The 15000-nt window shown below is 41.2% G+C and overlaps 1 protein-coding gene across 5 annotated transcripts in view; it reads right to left on the bottom strand.

Moving 5' to 3' along the window:
• The window catches only part of pdzrn3b (PDZ domain containing RING finger 3b), a 378976-nt gene that overhangs the window by 322566 nt on the left and 41410 nt on the right, over positions 1-15000 (bottom strand). The window contains exon 3 of one of the 5 annotated variants that reach the window (XM_061874756.1): positions 14509-14520. The exons of the other annotated variants lie outside the window; for them this stretch is intronic. Coding sequence (XP_061730740.1) covers positions 14509-14520 — 12 coding nt within the window. The remainder of the gene's footprint in view (positions 1-14508; positions 14521-15000) is intronic. 5 annotated transcript variants of the gene reach the window in all.

The raw sequence follows: 15000 nt of genomic DNA, 5'->3' as shown, positions 1-15000 counted from the left end.
TGCATTAGCTTTTAGTGTAACGTACCTCATTTTGTGTGTGTGTGTGTGTGTGTGTGTGTGTGTGTGTGTGTGTGTGTGTGTGTGTGTGTGTGTGTGTGTTAGTGACATAATAATCTAAGTGCATTGAAAGCCTACATGAACTCCATGGTGTTCAGGGATGAATAGTCTCTCCTATTGCTATTGTACTGTTTTTTTCTGCTATAGTTACATTAATCATTAGTAATGAAGCAGTCTAGTTTTGAATGGCAGGGTCCCTGCTATCACATGTTGATACAAATATAACTTTTAAATAATAATAATCAACTACAGGCTTCCCAAATGCTGTGATAAATTAAGCATGATGAGTTGACTTGAAACTGTTTAATTTTGCACTTTTTATATGTAGAAGAAAAGTTTTGTCATTTGTTTTGATCTGACCATTAAGTTGAGGCAGTTTAATGTGGATTAACGTGGGCAGAATTATTATAGTGTTCCCAATGTAAAAAGGATAAAGCCATTGTTTACAAATTTGGTAAATAAATAACCCAAAAAATGTATATTTGCATTAGCTTTTAGTGTAACGTACCTCATTTTGTGTGTGTGTGTGTGTGTGTGTGTGTGTGTGTGTGTGTGTGTGTGTGTGCTAGTGACATAATAATTTAAGTGCGTCATAAAGCCTACATGAACTCCATGGTGTTCAGGGATGAATAGTCTCTCCTATTGCTATTGTACTATTTTTTCAGCTGTAGTTACATTAATCATTAGTAATGTCGCAGTCTAGTTTTGAATGGCAGGGTCCCTGCTATCACATGTTGATAAAAATATGACATTTACATAATAAAAATCAACTACAGTCTTCCCAAATGATGTGATAAATTAAGCATGATGAGTTGACTTGAAACTGTTTAATTTTGCACTTTTTATATGTAGAAGAAAAGTTTTGTCATTTGTTTTGATCTGAGCATTAAGTTGAGGCAATTTAATGTGGATTAACGTGGGTAGAATTATTATAGTGTTCCCAATGTTAAAAGGATAAAGCCATTGTTTACAAATTTGGTAAATAAATAACCCCAAAAATTTATATTTGCATTAGCTTTTAGTGTAACGTACCTCATTCTGTGTGTGTGTGTGTGTGTGTGTGTGTGTGTGTGTGTGTGTGTGTGTGTGTGTGTGTGTGTGTGTGTGTGTGTGCTAGTGACATAATAATCTAAGTGCATCATTAAGCCTACATGAACTCCATGGTGTTCAGGGATGAATAGTCTCTCCTATTGCTATTGTACTATTTTTTCAGCTATAGTTACATTAATCATTAGTAATGTAGCAGTCTAGTTTTGAATGGCAGGGTCCCTGCTATCACATGTTGATACAAATATAACATTTACATAATAAAAATCAATTACAGGCTTCCCAAATGCTGTAATAAATCAAGCATGATGAGTTGACTTGAAACTGTTTAATGTTGCACTTTTTATATGTAGAAAAAAAGTTCTGTCATTTTATTTGATCCGAGCAATAAGTTGAAGCAGTTTAATGTGGATTAATGTGGGCAGAATTATTATAGCGTTCCCAATGTAAAAAGGATCAAGCCATTGTTTACAAATTTGGTAAATAAATAACCCAAAAAATGTATATTTGCATTAGCTTTTAGTGTAACGTACCTCATTTTGTGTGTGTGTGTGTGTGTGTGTGTGTGTGTGTGTGTGTGTGTGTGTGAGAGAGTGTGTGTGTGTGTGTGTGTTAGTGACATAATAATTTAAGTGCATCATTAAGCCTACATGAACTCCATGGTGTTCAGGGATGAATAGTCTCTCCTATTGCTATTGTACTATTTTTTCAGCTGTAGTTACATTAATCATTAGTAATGAAGCAGTCTAGTTTTGAATGGCAGGGTCCCTGCTATCACATGTTGATACAAATATAACATTTAAATAATAAAAATCAACTACAGGCTTCCCAAATGCTGTGATAAACTAAGCATGATGAGTTGACTTGAAACTGTTTAATGTTGCACTTTTTATATGTCGAAGAAAAGTTTTGTCATTTTATTTGATCCGAGCAATAAGTTGAAGTAGTTTAATGTGGATTAACGTGGGCAGAATTATTATAGTGTTGCCAATGTTAAAAGGATAAAGCCATTGTTTACAAATTTGGTAAATAAATAACCAAAACATTTATATTTTGTTGTTTTCTTACTGTACGGAATATGAACCGAGCTGTGACCTCTAAACCGAGGTACGTACCGAACCGAAATTTTTGTGTACCGTTACACCCCTAAGTTCTAAGTATAAAAATGTGCTGAAATGTTTGAATGGAAGAAACTGCTGTTCTAAATGTGTCCACTAGATGTCACATAGCAATTATTTGTATCTTTGTAGATTATGCTACATTTGTAAAACAAAATAAACAACATGATGTCAAAGAAAATGAGCAAACTACAGAAATAACATCCTGTAAATGGATTTTGATATTATTTTTTTTCCCTTGATAGATTGAAAATTAACACCAATGACTTGACTGATGAACATTATCACATCATTTATTCAGAAAGTATAAATAACGACAAATAAAAGCATGTTTCTACCCCCATGCTTCACAGTAGGTATGGTGTTCTTGGGATGCAACTCAGTATTCTTCTTCCTCCAAACACGACGAGTTGAGTTTATACCAAAATGGATACATGGATGATACAGCAGAGGATTGGGAGAATGTCATGTGGTCAGATGAAACCAAAATAGAACTTTTTGGTATCAACTCAACTCGTCGTGTTTGGAGGAAGAAGAATACTGAGTTGCATCCCAAGAACACCATAACTACTGTGAAGCATGGGGGTGGAAACATCATGCTTTGGGGCTGTTTTTCTGCTAAGGGGACAGGACGATTGATCCGTGTTAAGGAAAGAATGAATGGGCCCATGTATCGTGGGATTTTGAGCCAAAACCTCTTTCCATCAGTGAGAGCTTTGAATGGTTGACCAAATACTTATTTTCCACCATAATTTACAAATAAATTATTTAAAATTCCTACAATGTGAATTCCTGGATTTTTTTTTCACATTCTGTCTGTCACAGTTGAAGTGTACCTATGATGAAAATTACAGACCTCTGTCATCATTTGAAGTGGGAGAACTTGCACAATCGATGGCTGACTAAATACTTTTTTGCCCGACTATAAAGGCCATCATGTGCCTGTCAGGCCGTTGAGGAATGTGTGGTCCTGCATAGTGTCATTGCACCCGGAGCCACACAGGCTTCCACGTCAACAAAGCGAGCTGTTCGGCAAAAAGTGAAACCAAGAAAACGTTTAAAACAGAGAAGACAAGACCGTTCTAAAGATTCGATACAACCGGCAGCCATGAAGAGAATTGCATGGATTTCATAGGCGTTTCAGCAGTTAGTCTGAGAGACATTATGATGAAATCCAAGTAATTAAGGAGCTTTTTTTTTTTTTTTTTTTTTTTTGCACATCTGCAAACACTCTCGAGAAGCGTGCATCCGCGTGAGCGAGAATCTCTTCGGAGAATTTGCATTTCCTAAACCATCAGGTATGCCCAGGTGGCAAATATAACAGAGTGTGAAACCTTCACACTCCGTTGGTGAGTTGGCACAACAATAGGCAGCACTCGTCACATTTTCCAGGGCCGGACTTCATCCGAAGCAGGACCCCATTAAAACAGGGGTTTGCAACCCGCGGCTCTAGAGCTGCATGCGGCCCTTTAAAGGGGAACATTATCAGCAGACCTATGTAAGCGTCAATATATACCTTGATGGTGCAGAAAAAAGACCATCTTTTTTTTTAACCAATTTAAAGTTAAAGTTAAAGTACCAATGATTGTCACACACATACTAGATGTGGCGAAATTATTCTCTGCATTTGACCCATCACCCTTGATCACCCCCTGGGAGGTGAGGGGAGCAGTGAGCATCAGCAATGCCGCGCCCGGGAATCATTTATGGTGATTTAACCCCCAATTCCAACCCTTGATGCTGAGTGCCAAGCAGGGAAGTAACGGGTCCCATTTTTATAGTCTTTGGTATGACTCGGCCGGGATTTGAACTCACGACCTACCGATCTCAGGGCGGACACTCCAACCCAGGGGTGGAGAACCTTTTTGAAAGCCAAATATTTTAAAATGTATTTCCGTGAGAGCCATGTAACATTATTAACAACAATTACAACTGTCAGGCTCAAACACTGATGACATTTATTAAACAGACAAGAAGCAAGGAATTAAACAGAGACAGGAATCAATTTAGCTCACTGAGGAGAGAAACCCGTAGACTTGTACACTTGTACAATTCTACGCCTCCTCGTTCATTTGGACTTTCCCAGATTACAACAACTAAATGTGTGCATCTCCTATTCTCCAAGGTTCTCATAGTCATCATTGTCACCGACGTCCCACTGGGTGTGAGTTTTCCTTGCCCTTATGTGGGCCTACCGAGGATGTCGTAGTGGTTTGTGCAGCCCTTTGAGACACTAGTGATTTAGGGCTATATAAGTAAACATTGATTGATTGATTTTTAATGACATTGTTATTCTGAAGTTAGCTATACTTTTGACCATTAATGTGACTTCTTGAACAGGTGCGTTAGAAACGGATAGATGGATTAAAATGCATGAGAATGTTTTATATTTTGAAGAATATTTTTAACACTGTGATTACCAGCGGAATTATTAGATACTTATCCTGGTAAGCAACGTCAGTTAATATTTATCTGAGAGCCAGGTGCAGTCATCAAAAGAGAGAGCCATAGGTTCCCTACCCCTGCTCTAACCACTAGTCCACGGTGTAGTTTTCCGATCTCTAAAAGGGTGGATTTGGCGATTTAAACGCCGATGACCTTTCACCCGTGACGTCACGTCATGAAGCGACCCGCCATTTTCTCAATCAATCAATCAATCAATGTTTACTTATATAGCCCTAAATCACTAGTGTCTCAAAGGGCTGCACAAACCACCACGACATCCTCGGTAGGCCCACATAAGGGCAAGGAAAACTCACACCCAGTGGGACATCGGTGACAATAATGACCCAGTGGGACGTCGGTGACAATGATGACTATGAGAACCTTGGAGAGGAGGAAAGCAATGGATGTCGAGCGGGTCTAACATGATACTGTGAAAGTTCAATCCACAATGGATACAACACAGTCGCGAGAGTCCAGTCCAAAGCGGATCCAACACAGCAGCGAGAGTCCCGTTCACAGCGGAGCCAGCAGGAAACCATCCCAAGCGTAGGCGGACCAGCAGCGCAGAGATGTCCCCAGCCGATACACAGGCGAGCAGTACATGGCCACCGTATCGGACCGGACCCCCTCCACACGGGAGAGTGGGACATAGAAGAAAAAGAAAAGAAACGGCAGATCAACTGGTCTAAAAAGGGAGTCTATTTAAAGGCTAGAAAAAACTTGTTCTAATTTAACAGACTCCTTACCCAGACCAGTAGTCTCGCATTTTCCATCTAAATCCGTCTTCGGGATGGAGGAAAGTGGTGTTCTGTGGGGATTAGCCTTCTGCTTTGTTTTTAGCCCCGCTCGGCATCCGCGTTTCCGATCACACCGCTGGCGTCTGCTCCGTAGACGGCCCCCGCTGCTACTAGACTCCCCTGCTTCACAGGCCGCTGGATGTAGCCGCCGACGTATTCCCATGCTAGTTAGCATGTTTAGCACGCCCGCGTCTATCAGTCCAAAACGGCCCGATATGTCCATATCCAGAAGTGTCTGGCGGTCGTACGTGATCACGGAGTGACCACGATGCGAGCCAGCCATAAAGTTTGTGGAATTGTCCGGTATTTCTGCCAAATGTTCCATCTTTAGCAGGAGCTCCTCGAGAGCGCAGCCCGTCCGGGCGCCGCCATCTTGGATTTAAGCAAGATGGCGGCGCCCGGACGGGCTGCGCTCTCGAGGAGCTCCTGCTAAAGATGGAACATTTGGCAGAAATACCGGACAATTCTCAAACACATTACACACACAAAGTTAATTCAGCTCTGTTATTTTCCGTTTTTTGGACTGTTTTCCCGTACCTTGGAGACATCAAGCCTCGTGGGTGTGTTGTCGGAGGGTGTAACAACACAAACAGAGACGGATTCAAGTTGCAACAGTGGTCAAAAGATGCGAAAGTCCCTCGTTTGTTCCGTACACTTTACCGACGACAGCTATGCTACGACAGAGATGGCAAGATTGTGTGGATATCCTGCGACACTCAAAGCAGATGCATTTCCAACGATAAAGTCAACGAAATCACAAAGGTGAGTTTTGTTGATGTCATTGACTTATGTGGAGTGTGCTAATCAGACATATTTGGCCACGGCATAACTGCAAGCTAATCGATGCTAACATGCTATTTAAGCTAGCTGTATGTACATATTGCATCATTATGCCTCATTTGTAGCTATATTTGCATCCAGCCTTTCCCCCCACCCACATTTAATGCCAAACAAACATATACCAATCGTTGGTTAGAAGGAGATTGTGTCACTGTCTGTCCTGATATGACTCAAAAGCTTCTGTTTCTTCTTTAATTTTGTTTTCGGTATCTGCCTCCACACTCCAACTATCCGTTTCAAAACATGCGTAATCTGTTGAATCGCTTACGGTGCTGAAATCCGAGTCTGAATCCGGGCTAATATCGCTATACCTTTCTGTGCTATCCGCCATGTTTGTTTCTGGTGGCTTCAAGCAGTGACGTCACAGGATAATAGACGGGTGGATATAGCGATGGTGTAAATCAGGCACTTTGAAGCCGTTTTTCGGAATATTGCGTGATGGGTAAAATTTTGAGAAAAACTTCGAAAAATAAAATAAGCCACTGGGAACTGATTTTTATAGTTTTGAACCCTTCAGAAATTGTGATAATGTTCCCCTTTAAGGCCGCTCTAGTGGCTCCCTGGAGCTTTTAAAAATATATATATTAATAATAATTGTTAGTTTTAATAATGACAAACCTTCCTAATTGTTAGAAATCCAGCTGTTTGTATTAAAATGCTTCACTGATGAGAGTATTTGGCGAGCGTCGTTTGGTCCTACTACTTTTGGTGGTCTTTGAACTCACCGTGGTTTGTTTAAATCAGGGGTGTCCAAAGTGCGGCCCGGGGGCCATTTGCGGCCCGCAGCTAATTGTTTAGTGGCCCCCTTGCACATTCTGGAAATGCTATTGCAAAAATAAATTAAAAACACTAAAAAAAGTAGAATGAGGTTAAATCTAACGGGGAAAAGTTGCAATGTTGACACAAAGCTGAAATGCAGGCTGTTTGTTTTTCTTTGTTTTTTCTTTATTTTGCTCTTATTGCCAATACTGAAAAAAAAAAAAAATAATTTTCTTTTTTTTATAATGAATTATTGACCTACTTTAGGCTCAAATTACATGAAATATTTCACTTTTTAATGTTATATGTGGAAAATATTATGTGCATATACCCTATGGGAGTTCTAGTGTTAATAAGCGGAATTAGCTTCTGGTGCAAAGACTATGCAATTTCTCTCAAATTGTCTGTAAAAAAAACCTCATATTTATTGATCAAATTGATTTATCGCCTAGGCCCACTTAACCTACCAACCGGTAGAGCTCGGTTGGTAGAGTGGCCGTGACAGCAACTTGAGGGTTCCAGGTTCGATCCCCGCTTCCGCCATCCTAGTCACTGCCGTTGTGTCCTTGGGCAAGACACTTTACCCACCTGCTCCCAGTGCCACCCACACTGGTTTAAATGTAACTTAGATATTGGGTTTCCACTATGTAAAGCGCTTTGAGTCACTAGAGAAAAAGCGCTACATAAACTTCGCTTCACAAACACCTTTTTAGACTTGTTTGCCTAATAAAAAGCGATGATAATAATAAAACAGATTAAAGTAATAATAGTCAAGGGGCTCTTCAGTCATTCTTTTCTAAATGCACTAACTCAGGGGTCGGCAACCTAAAATGTTGAAAGAGCCATATTGGACCAAAAATACACAAACAAACATGTCTGGAGCCGCAAGAAAAAAAAAAAAAAGCCATATTACATACATCACTTTTTCTTTTAACAACACTCAATAAATATTTGGGAACTGAGGAAAATAATTGTTGAAGCTCTAAAAAGTGGAATTCTTTCCCATTCTTGTTTTATGTAGAGCTTCAGTCGTTCAGTCGTATTGTCGTATTTTACACTTCATAATGCGCCACACATTTTCGATGGGAGACATGTCTGGACTGCAGGCAGGCCAGGAGCATTGTCTTGCTGAAATAAGCAGGGGCGTCCATGAAAAAGACGGCGTTTAGATGGCAACATATGTTGCTCCAAAACCTGTATGGACCTTTCAGCATTAATGGTGCCTTCACAGATGTGTAAGTTACCCATGCCTTAGGCACTAATACACCCCCATACCATCACAGATGCTGGCTTTTGAACTTTGCGTCTATAACAGTCTGGATGGTTCGATTCCCCTTTGGTCCAGATGACACGATGTCGAATATTTTCCCAAAACAATCTGAAATGTGGACTCGTCAGACCACAGAACACTTTTCCACTTTGCATCAGTCCGTCTTAGATGATCTCGGGCCCAGAAAAGCCGGCGGCGTTTCTGGATGTTGTTGATAAATTGCTTTCGCTTTGCATAGTAGAGCTTTAACTTGCTTGTGTGTCATGAGATATAAATAGAATTAAGAGGACTTAAAGGAAATCAAATGAGCTCAAATATAGCTACAAATGTGCCATAGTGATGCAATATGTACAAACCCCGTTTCCATATGAGTTGGAAAATTGTGTTAGATGTAAATATAAACAGAATACAATGATTTGCAAATCCTTTTCAACCCATATTCAGTTGAATATGCTACAAAGACAACATATTTGATGTTCAAACTGATAAACATTTTTTTTTTGCTAATAATTATTAACTTTACAATTTGATGCCAGCAACACGTGACAAAGAAGTTGGGAAAGGTGGCAATAAATACTTATAAAGTTGAGGAATGCTCGTCAAAAACTTATTTGGAACATCCCACAGGTGTGCAGGCTAATTGGGAACAGGTGGGTGCCATGATTGGGTATAAAAGCAGCTTCCATGAAATGCTAAGTAATTCACAAGAAAGGATGGGGCGAGGTACACCCCTTTGTCCACAACTGTGTGAGCAAATAGTCAAACAGTTTAAGAACAACGTTTCTCAAAGTGCAATTGCAAGAAATTTCAGGATTTCAACATCTACGCTCCATAATATCATCAAAAGGTTCAAAGAATCTGGAGAAATCACTCCACGTAAGCGGCATGGCTGGAAATCTACATTGGATGACCGTGACCTTCCATCCCTCAGACGGCACTGTATCAAAAACCAACATAAATCTCTAAAAGATATCACCACATGGGCTCGGGAACACTTCAGAAAACCACTCTCACTAAATACAATTTGTCGTAAGTGCAAGTTAAAGCTCTACTATGCAAAGCGAAAGCAATTTATCAACAACATCCAGAAACGCCGCCGGCTTCTCTGGGCCCGAGATCATCAAAGACGGACTGATGCAAAGTGGAAAAGTGTTCTGTGGTCTGACGAGTCCACATTTCAAATTGTTTTGGTAAATATTTGACATCGTGTCATCCGGACCAAAGGGGAAGCGAACCATCCAGACTGTTATAGACGCAAAGTTCAAAAGCCAGCATCTGTGATGGTATGGGGGTGCATTAGTGCCCAAGGCATGGGTAACTTACACATCTGTGAAGGCACGATTAATGCTGAAAGGTACATACAGGTTTTGGAACAACAAATGTTGCCATCTAAGCGCCGTCTTTTTCATGGACGCCCCTGCTTATTTCAGCAAGACAATGCCAAGCCACATTCAGCACGTGTTACAACAGCGTGGCTTTGTAAAGAAAGAGTGCGGGTACTTTCCTGGCCCGCCTGCAGTCCAGACCTGTCTCCCATCGAAATTGTGTGGCGCGTTATGAATCGTAAAATACGACAGAACGACTGAAGCTCTACATAAAACAAGAAAGGGAAATAATTCCACTTTTTAGAGCTTCAACAATTAGTTTCTTCAGTTCCCAAACGTTTATTGAGTGTTGTTAAAAGAAAAGGTGATGTAACACAGTGGCGAACATGCCCTTTCCCAACTACTTTGGCACGTGTTGCAGTCATGAAATTCTAAGTTAATTATTATTTGCCCCAAAAAAATAAAGTTTATGAGTTTGAATATCAAATATCTTGTCTTTGTAGTGCATTAAATTGAATATGGGTTGAATAGGATTTGCAAATCGTTGTATTCCGTTTATATTTACATCTAACACAATTTCCCAACTCATATGGAAACGGGGTTTGTACATATAGCTCGCCTAAATAGCATGTTAGCATCGATTAACTTGCAGTCATGCAGTGACCAAATATGTCTGATTAGCACTCCGCACAAGTCAATAACGTCAACAAAACTCACCTGTGTGCATGAATGCACAACGTTAAAAGTTAGGTGGACAAAATGAGACAGAAAAAGAAGTGGCATAAAACACGTCCTAGAAAGTCGGAGAAAGTTGTTGTGGAGGGGCGTGGTCCACGCGTTCCCTGCGGGCGGGGCATGTGCGGGAGCCGGCTGGGAAGCGGACGACAGGTGAGTGGATACCTCAGCTGGAACGAGTTACCTAATCACCTGTCTCTTTATTAGCAGTGTTGGTGACTGCAGACAGACACAAGAACGGCCCAGAAACAGGACTGCACCAAGAACTGGCGAGGGACGGCTGAAAAGCATCAGAGAAAAAGCTGCAAAAGACGAGTTCCGAACAGAAAAAAATAAAAGCTATTGTCAATCCATTGTGGTGGTGGAGGTATCGTGTGGTCCGGGAGAACCCAGTCAGCAAGACTTCCACAGTTGTACATGTAAAAAAAACTACGGTGAGTTCAAAAACCGCCGAAATTAGTAGGACAAAACGGCGCTCGCCAAATACTCGAATCAGTGAAGCATCTATCCATCCATTTTCTACCGCTTATTCCCTTTTGGGGTCGCGGGGGGTGCTGGCGCCTATCTCTGCTTCAATCGGGCGGAAGGCGGGGTACACCCTGGACAAGTCGCCACCTCATCGCAGGGCCAACACAGATAGACAGACAACATTCACACACTAGGGACCATTTAGTGTTGCCAATCAACCTATCCCCAGGTGCATGTCTTTGGAGGTGGGAGGAAGCCGGAGTACCCGGAGGGAACCCACGCATTCACGGGGAGAACATGCAAACTCCACACAGAAAGATCCCGAGCCTGGGTTTGAACCCAGGACTGCAGGACCTTCGTATTGTGAGGCAGACGCACTAACCCCTCTGCCACCGTGAAGCCCTCAGTGAGGAATGTTTAATAAAAAAAAATTTTTTTAAGTGTGCTTTATAACAATCAGGGAGGTTTTTGTCATGTTTGTCCTCCTACAGAAACTATATCAAAACAAAAAATATTTTCTTTATATTTTTTCCCCTCATCTTTTTCCATTTTTCATACATTTTTGAAAAAGCTCCAGAGAGCCACTAGGGCGGCGCTAAAGAGCCGCATGCGGGTTGCCGACCCCCGCACTAACTAGTCTCTTTTTTTCTGGTCCAGCGTGACTCTGCCACAGTGGACAAAGAAAGGTCTAGAAAGGTATGCATAGACGAGTTATTAATGGAAGTTCTTAAATGGGAACATTATCACCAAACCTATGTAAGCGTCAATATATACCTTGATGTTGCAGAAAAAGACCATGTATTTTTTCAACCGATTTCCGAACTCTAAATGGGTGAATTTTGGCAAATTAAACGCCTTTCTGTTTATCGGTCTTTTAGCGATGACGTCAGAATGTGACGTCACCGAGGTAACACACCCGCCATATTCATTTTCACATTACAAACACCGGGTCTCAGCTCTGTTAGTTTCCGTTTTTTGGACTATTTTTTGGAACCTTGGAGACATCATGCCTCGTCGGTGTGTTGTCGGAGGGTGTAACAACACTAACAGGGAGGGATTCAAGTTGCACCACTGGCAAGAAATCTGCCTCCAGACACCCATTGAATGTACCAGAGTGTCTTCACATTTGACCGGCGATGCTAAGACAGACATGGCACAGAGATGTATGGATAACCTGCAGATGCATTTGCAACGATTAAGTCAACGAAATCACAAAGGTGAGTTTTGTTGATGTTGTTGACTTGTGTGCTAATCAGACATATTTGGTTGCGGCGTGACTGTCAGCTAATCGATGCTAACATGCTATGCTAATCGATGCTAACATGCTATTTAACCGGCGGTGCTAAAGCAGACATGGCACAGAGATGTATGGATAACCTGCAGATGCATTTGCAACGATAAAGTCAACGAAATCACAAAGGTGAGTTTTGTTGATGTTGTTGACTTGTGTGCTAATCAGACATATTTGGTTGCGGCGTGACTGTCAGCTAATCGATGCTAACATGCTATGCTAATCGATGCTAACATGCTATTTACCGGCGGTGCTAAAGCAGACATGGCACAGAGATGTATGGATAACCTGCAGATGCATTTGCAACGATTAAGTCAACGAAATCACAAAAGTGAGTTTTGTTGATGTTGTTGACTTATGTGCTAATCAGACATATTTGGTCGCAGCATGACTGCCAGCTAATCGATGCTAACATGCTATGCTAATCGATGCTACCATGCTATTTACGCTAGCTGTATGTACATTTGAAACTAGATACCCACATTTAATGCGAAACAAACACTTACCAATCGACGGATTTAAGTTGCTCCAGTGTCACAAGATGCGAAAGTCCTGATCGTTTGGTCCGCACATTTTACCGGTGATGCTAATAAGGCAGCCGTGCTACGGGCCACTTCATTAGGTACACCCACGCTATGGCCGAATAGTGTCAATAGCTATTCGCTCAATAGCTTCAATTTCTTCTTCATTCTCGTTTTTTGCTATCTGCCTCCATACTCCGACCATCTGTTTCAATACATGCGTAATCTGTTGAATCGCTTAAACCGCTGAAATCCGAGTCTGAATCCGAGCTAATGTCGCTATATCTTGCTGTGGTAACCGCCATGTTTGTTTGTATTGGCAGCCCTGTATGACGTCACAGGGAAATGGATAGTGGTTTCGCAAATAGCGAAATCGAGAACTTCAAAGCTTTTTTTAGGGATATTCCGGGAGGTGTAAAATTTTGAAAATAACTTCGAAAAATCAAACAAGCCACTGGGAACTGATTTTTTATTGTTTTTAACCCTTTTGAAATTGTGATGATGTTCCCCTTTAACAACCCTAATCTCAAGCCCATGCAACACTTTTGGGACTAACTCTAACCTCAGAAATAGTCTTCAGCATGCATGGACCCAGGCGAATCTTGTCCGAAGGATTCCAGAAACTGTTATAGCTGCTAGACATACTAATTATTTGTTTTATAGTCTCGGTGCCGAAAGACGTTTGGCAAAAAGGCGCATTTTGTTCAAGAAAATTGTTCTCCTCTCCTATTTTTACCATGTTTTTTTTCATTTATAGTGTGCGGGGGTAGTTGCCAGTAATATGTTCCAGTCGACCAGTAAATCGCACATTAGATGCACTGATGTGGGGCATGGATGCAAATGCTCATGGTGGGCCTGGTAGCACAGCTGGCCGTTATCCTTCATTTGACAGCAAGTCTCAGTCCCACAGAGATATATACGTTCCACACGTCGTTCCCACTGTAGCGCCGTCATAAAGTCCCTCTGTTCTGGCAGGCCTTTAACGTGCATAAAATGAATGACTATTGTTCTGGAAGCCGTCCACGCCAGAGTTGAATAATGGTTTCGCGGATGACGTACACATTTATTTCCTTTTTAAAAAGTTGCTTTTTTTGGGAACTGTCGAACTGAGACTGGGTATACGGCAGAGCTGGGCAAATATTTTGACTCGGGGGGCCACATTGAGAGAAAAAATGTGTCTGGGTGGGGCCATTGTGTATGTGTGTATAAAAGATATATATATATTTAGCTGTAAAAATATGCTGTGCAGAACACTAATACTAAAAGTCACATCCATCCATCCATTTCTACCGCTTGTCCTAAGTCACAATGTCCGATAGAGTTCTAAAGAAATTATGACAAATACCTAGGGGTGTAACCAATCAGACTCAATTCTTAGTTGAAGGCTTTTTTAAATTAATTTTAACAAAGTCCAACTTAGATTTGTTCTTGTCACGCTTGGGTCCCAAGATGCAGAAAGAACTCTGGAGGCAAGGTGCAGGTAAGAATATGATTTATTATATATAAATCACAAAGAAAACATAAAAACTAGATCCACGAGGAGCAAAGGAACAAGCTAGCGCGAAAACTTAGCATATAAACAGGAATCCAGAATCATGGACGCAGGGAATCATCAAACCTAACTATTGCATGGAAGCTAATAAGAAAACCAGACTGAATGTGGCAAAAAGCAGGGCTAAGTACCTCTCTGATTAGTGCCCAGGAGCAGGTGAGCATCCCAAACAGTAATCAGAGGCAGGTGAAAACAATCTGCAGTCATGGCAACTAAAACACAAACCCAGGGGTGCATTTTGTTTCTGTTTACTTTGTAGCTAGTGCGGTTTTACTTTCATAACCATTGCCTTTTCCTTTGCATATAAACAGGAATCCAGAATCATAGAAGCAGGGAATCATCAAACCTAACTATTGCATGGAAGCTAATAAGAAAACCAGACTGAGTGTGGCGAAAAGCAGGGAATAAGTGGCTCTCTGATTAGTGCCCAGGAGCAGGTGAGCGTACCAAACAGTAATTAGAGGCAGGTGAAAACAATCTGCAGTCATGGCAACTAAAACACAAACCCAGGGCTGCATTTTGTTACTGTTCTTTTGTAGCCAGTGCAGTTTTACTCTTGTTTTGCACAGCCATCGCCTTTTCTTTGCATATAAACAGGAATCCAGAATCATAGAAGCAGGGAATCATCAAACCTAACTGTTGCATGGAAGCTAATAAGAAAAACCTGAGTGAATGTGAGAAAAAAGTAGCTCTCTGATTAGTACCCAGGAGCAGGTGAGCATCCTAAACAGTAATCAGAGGCAGGTGAAAACAATCTGCAGTCATGCCAACTAAA

Source organism: Nerophis ophidion, linkage group LG16 (assembly GCF_033978795.1).
Source record: "Nerophis ophidion isolate RoL-2023_Sa linkage group LG16, RoL_Noph_v1.0, whole genome shotgun sequence".
Taxonomy (NCBI): domain Eukaryota; kingdom Metazoa; phylum Chordata; class Actinopteri; order Syngnathiformes; family Syngnathidae; genus Nerophis; species Nerophis ophidion.
The sequence above is the reverse complement of the archived record's forward strand: the minus strand, read 5'-3'. Positions and strand labels throughout refer to the sequence as shown.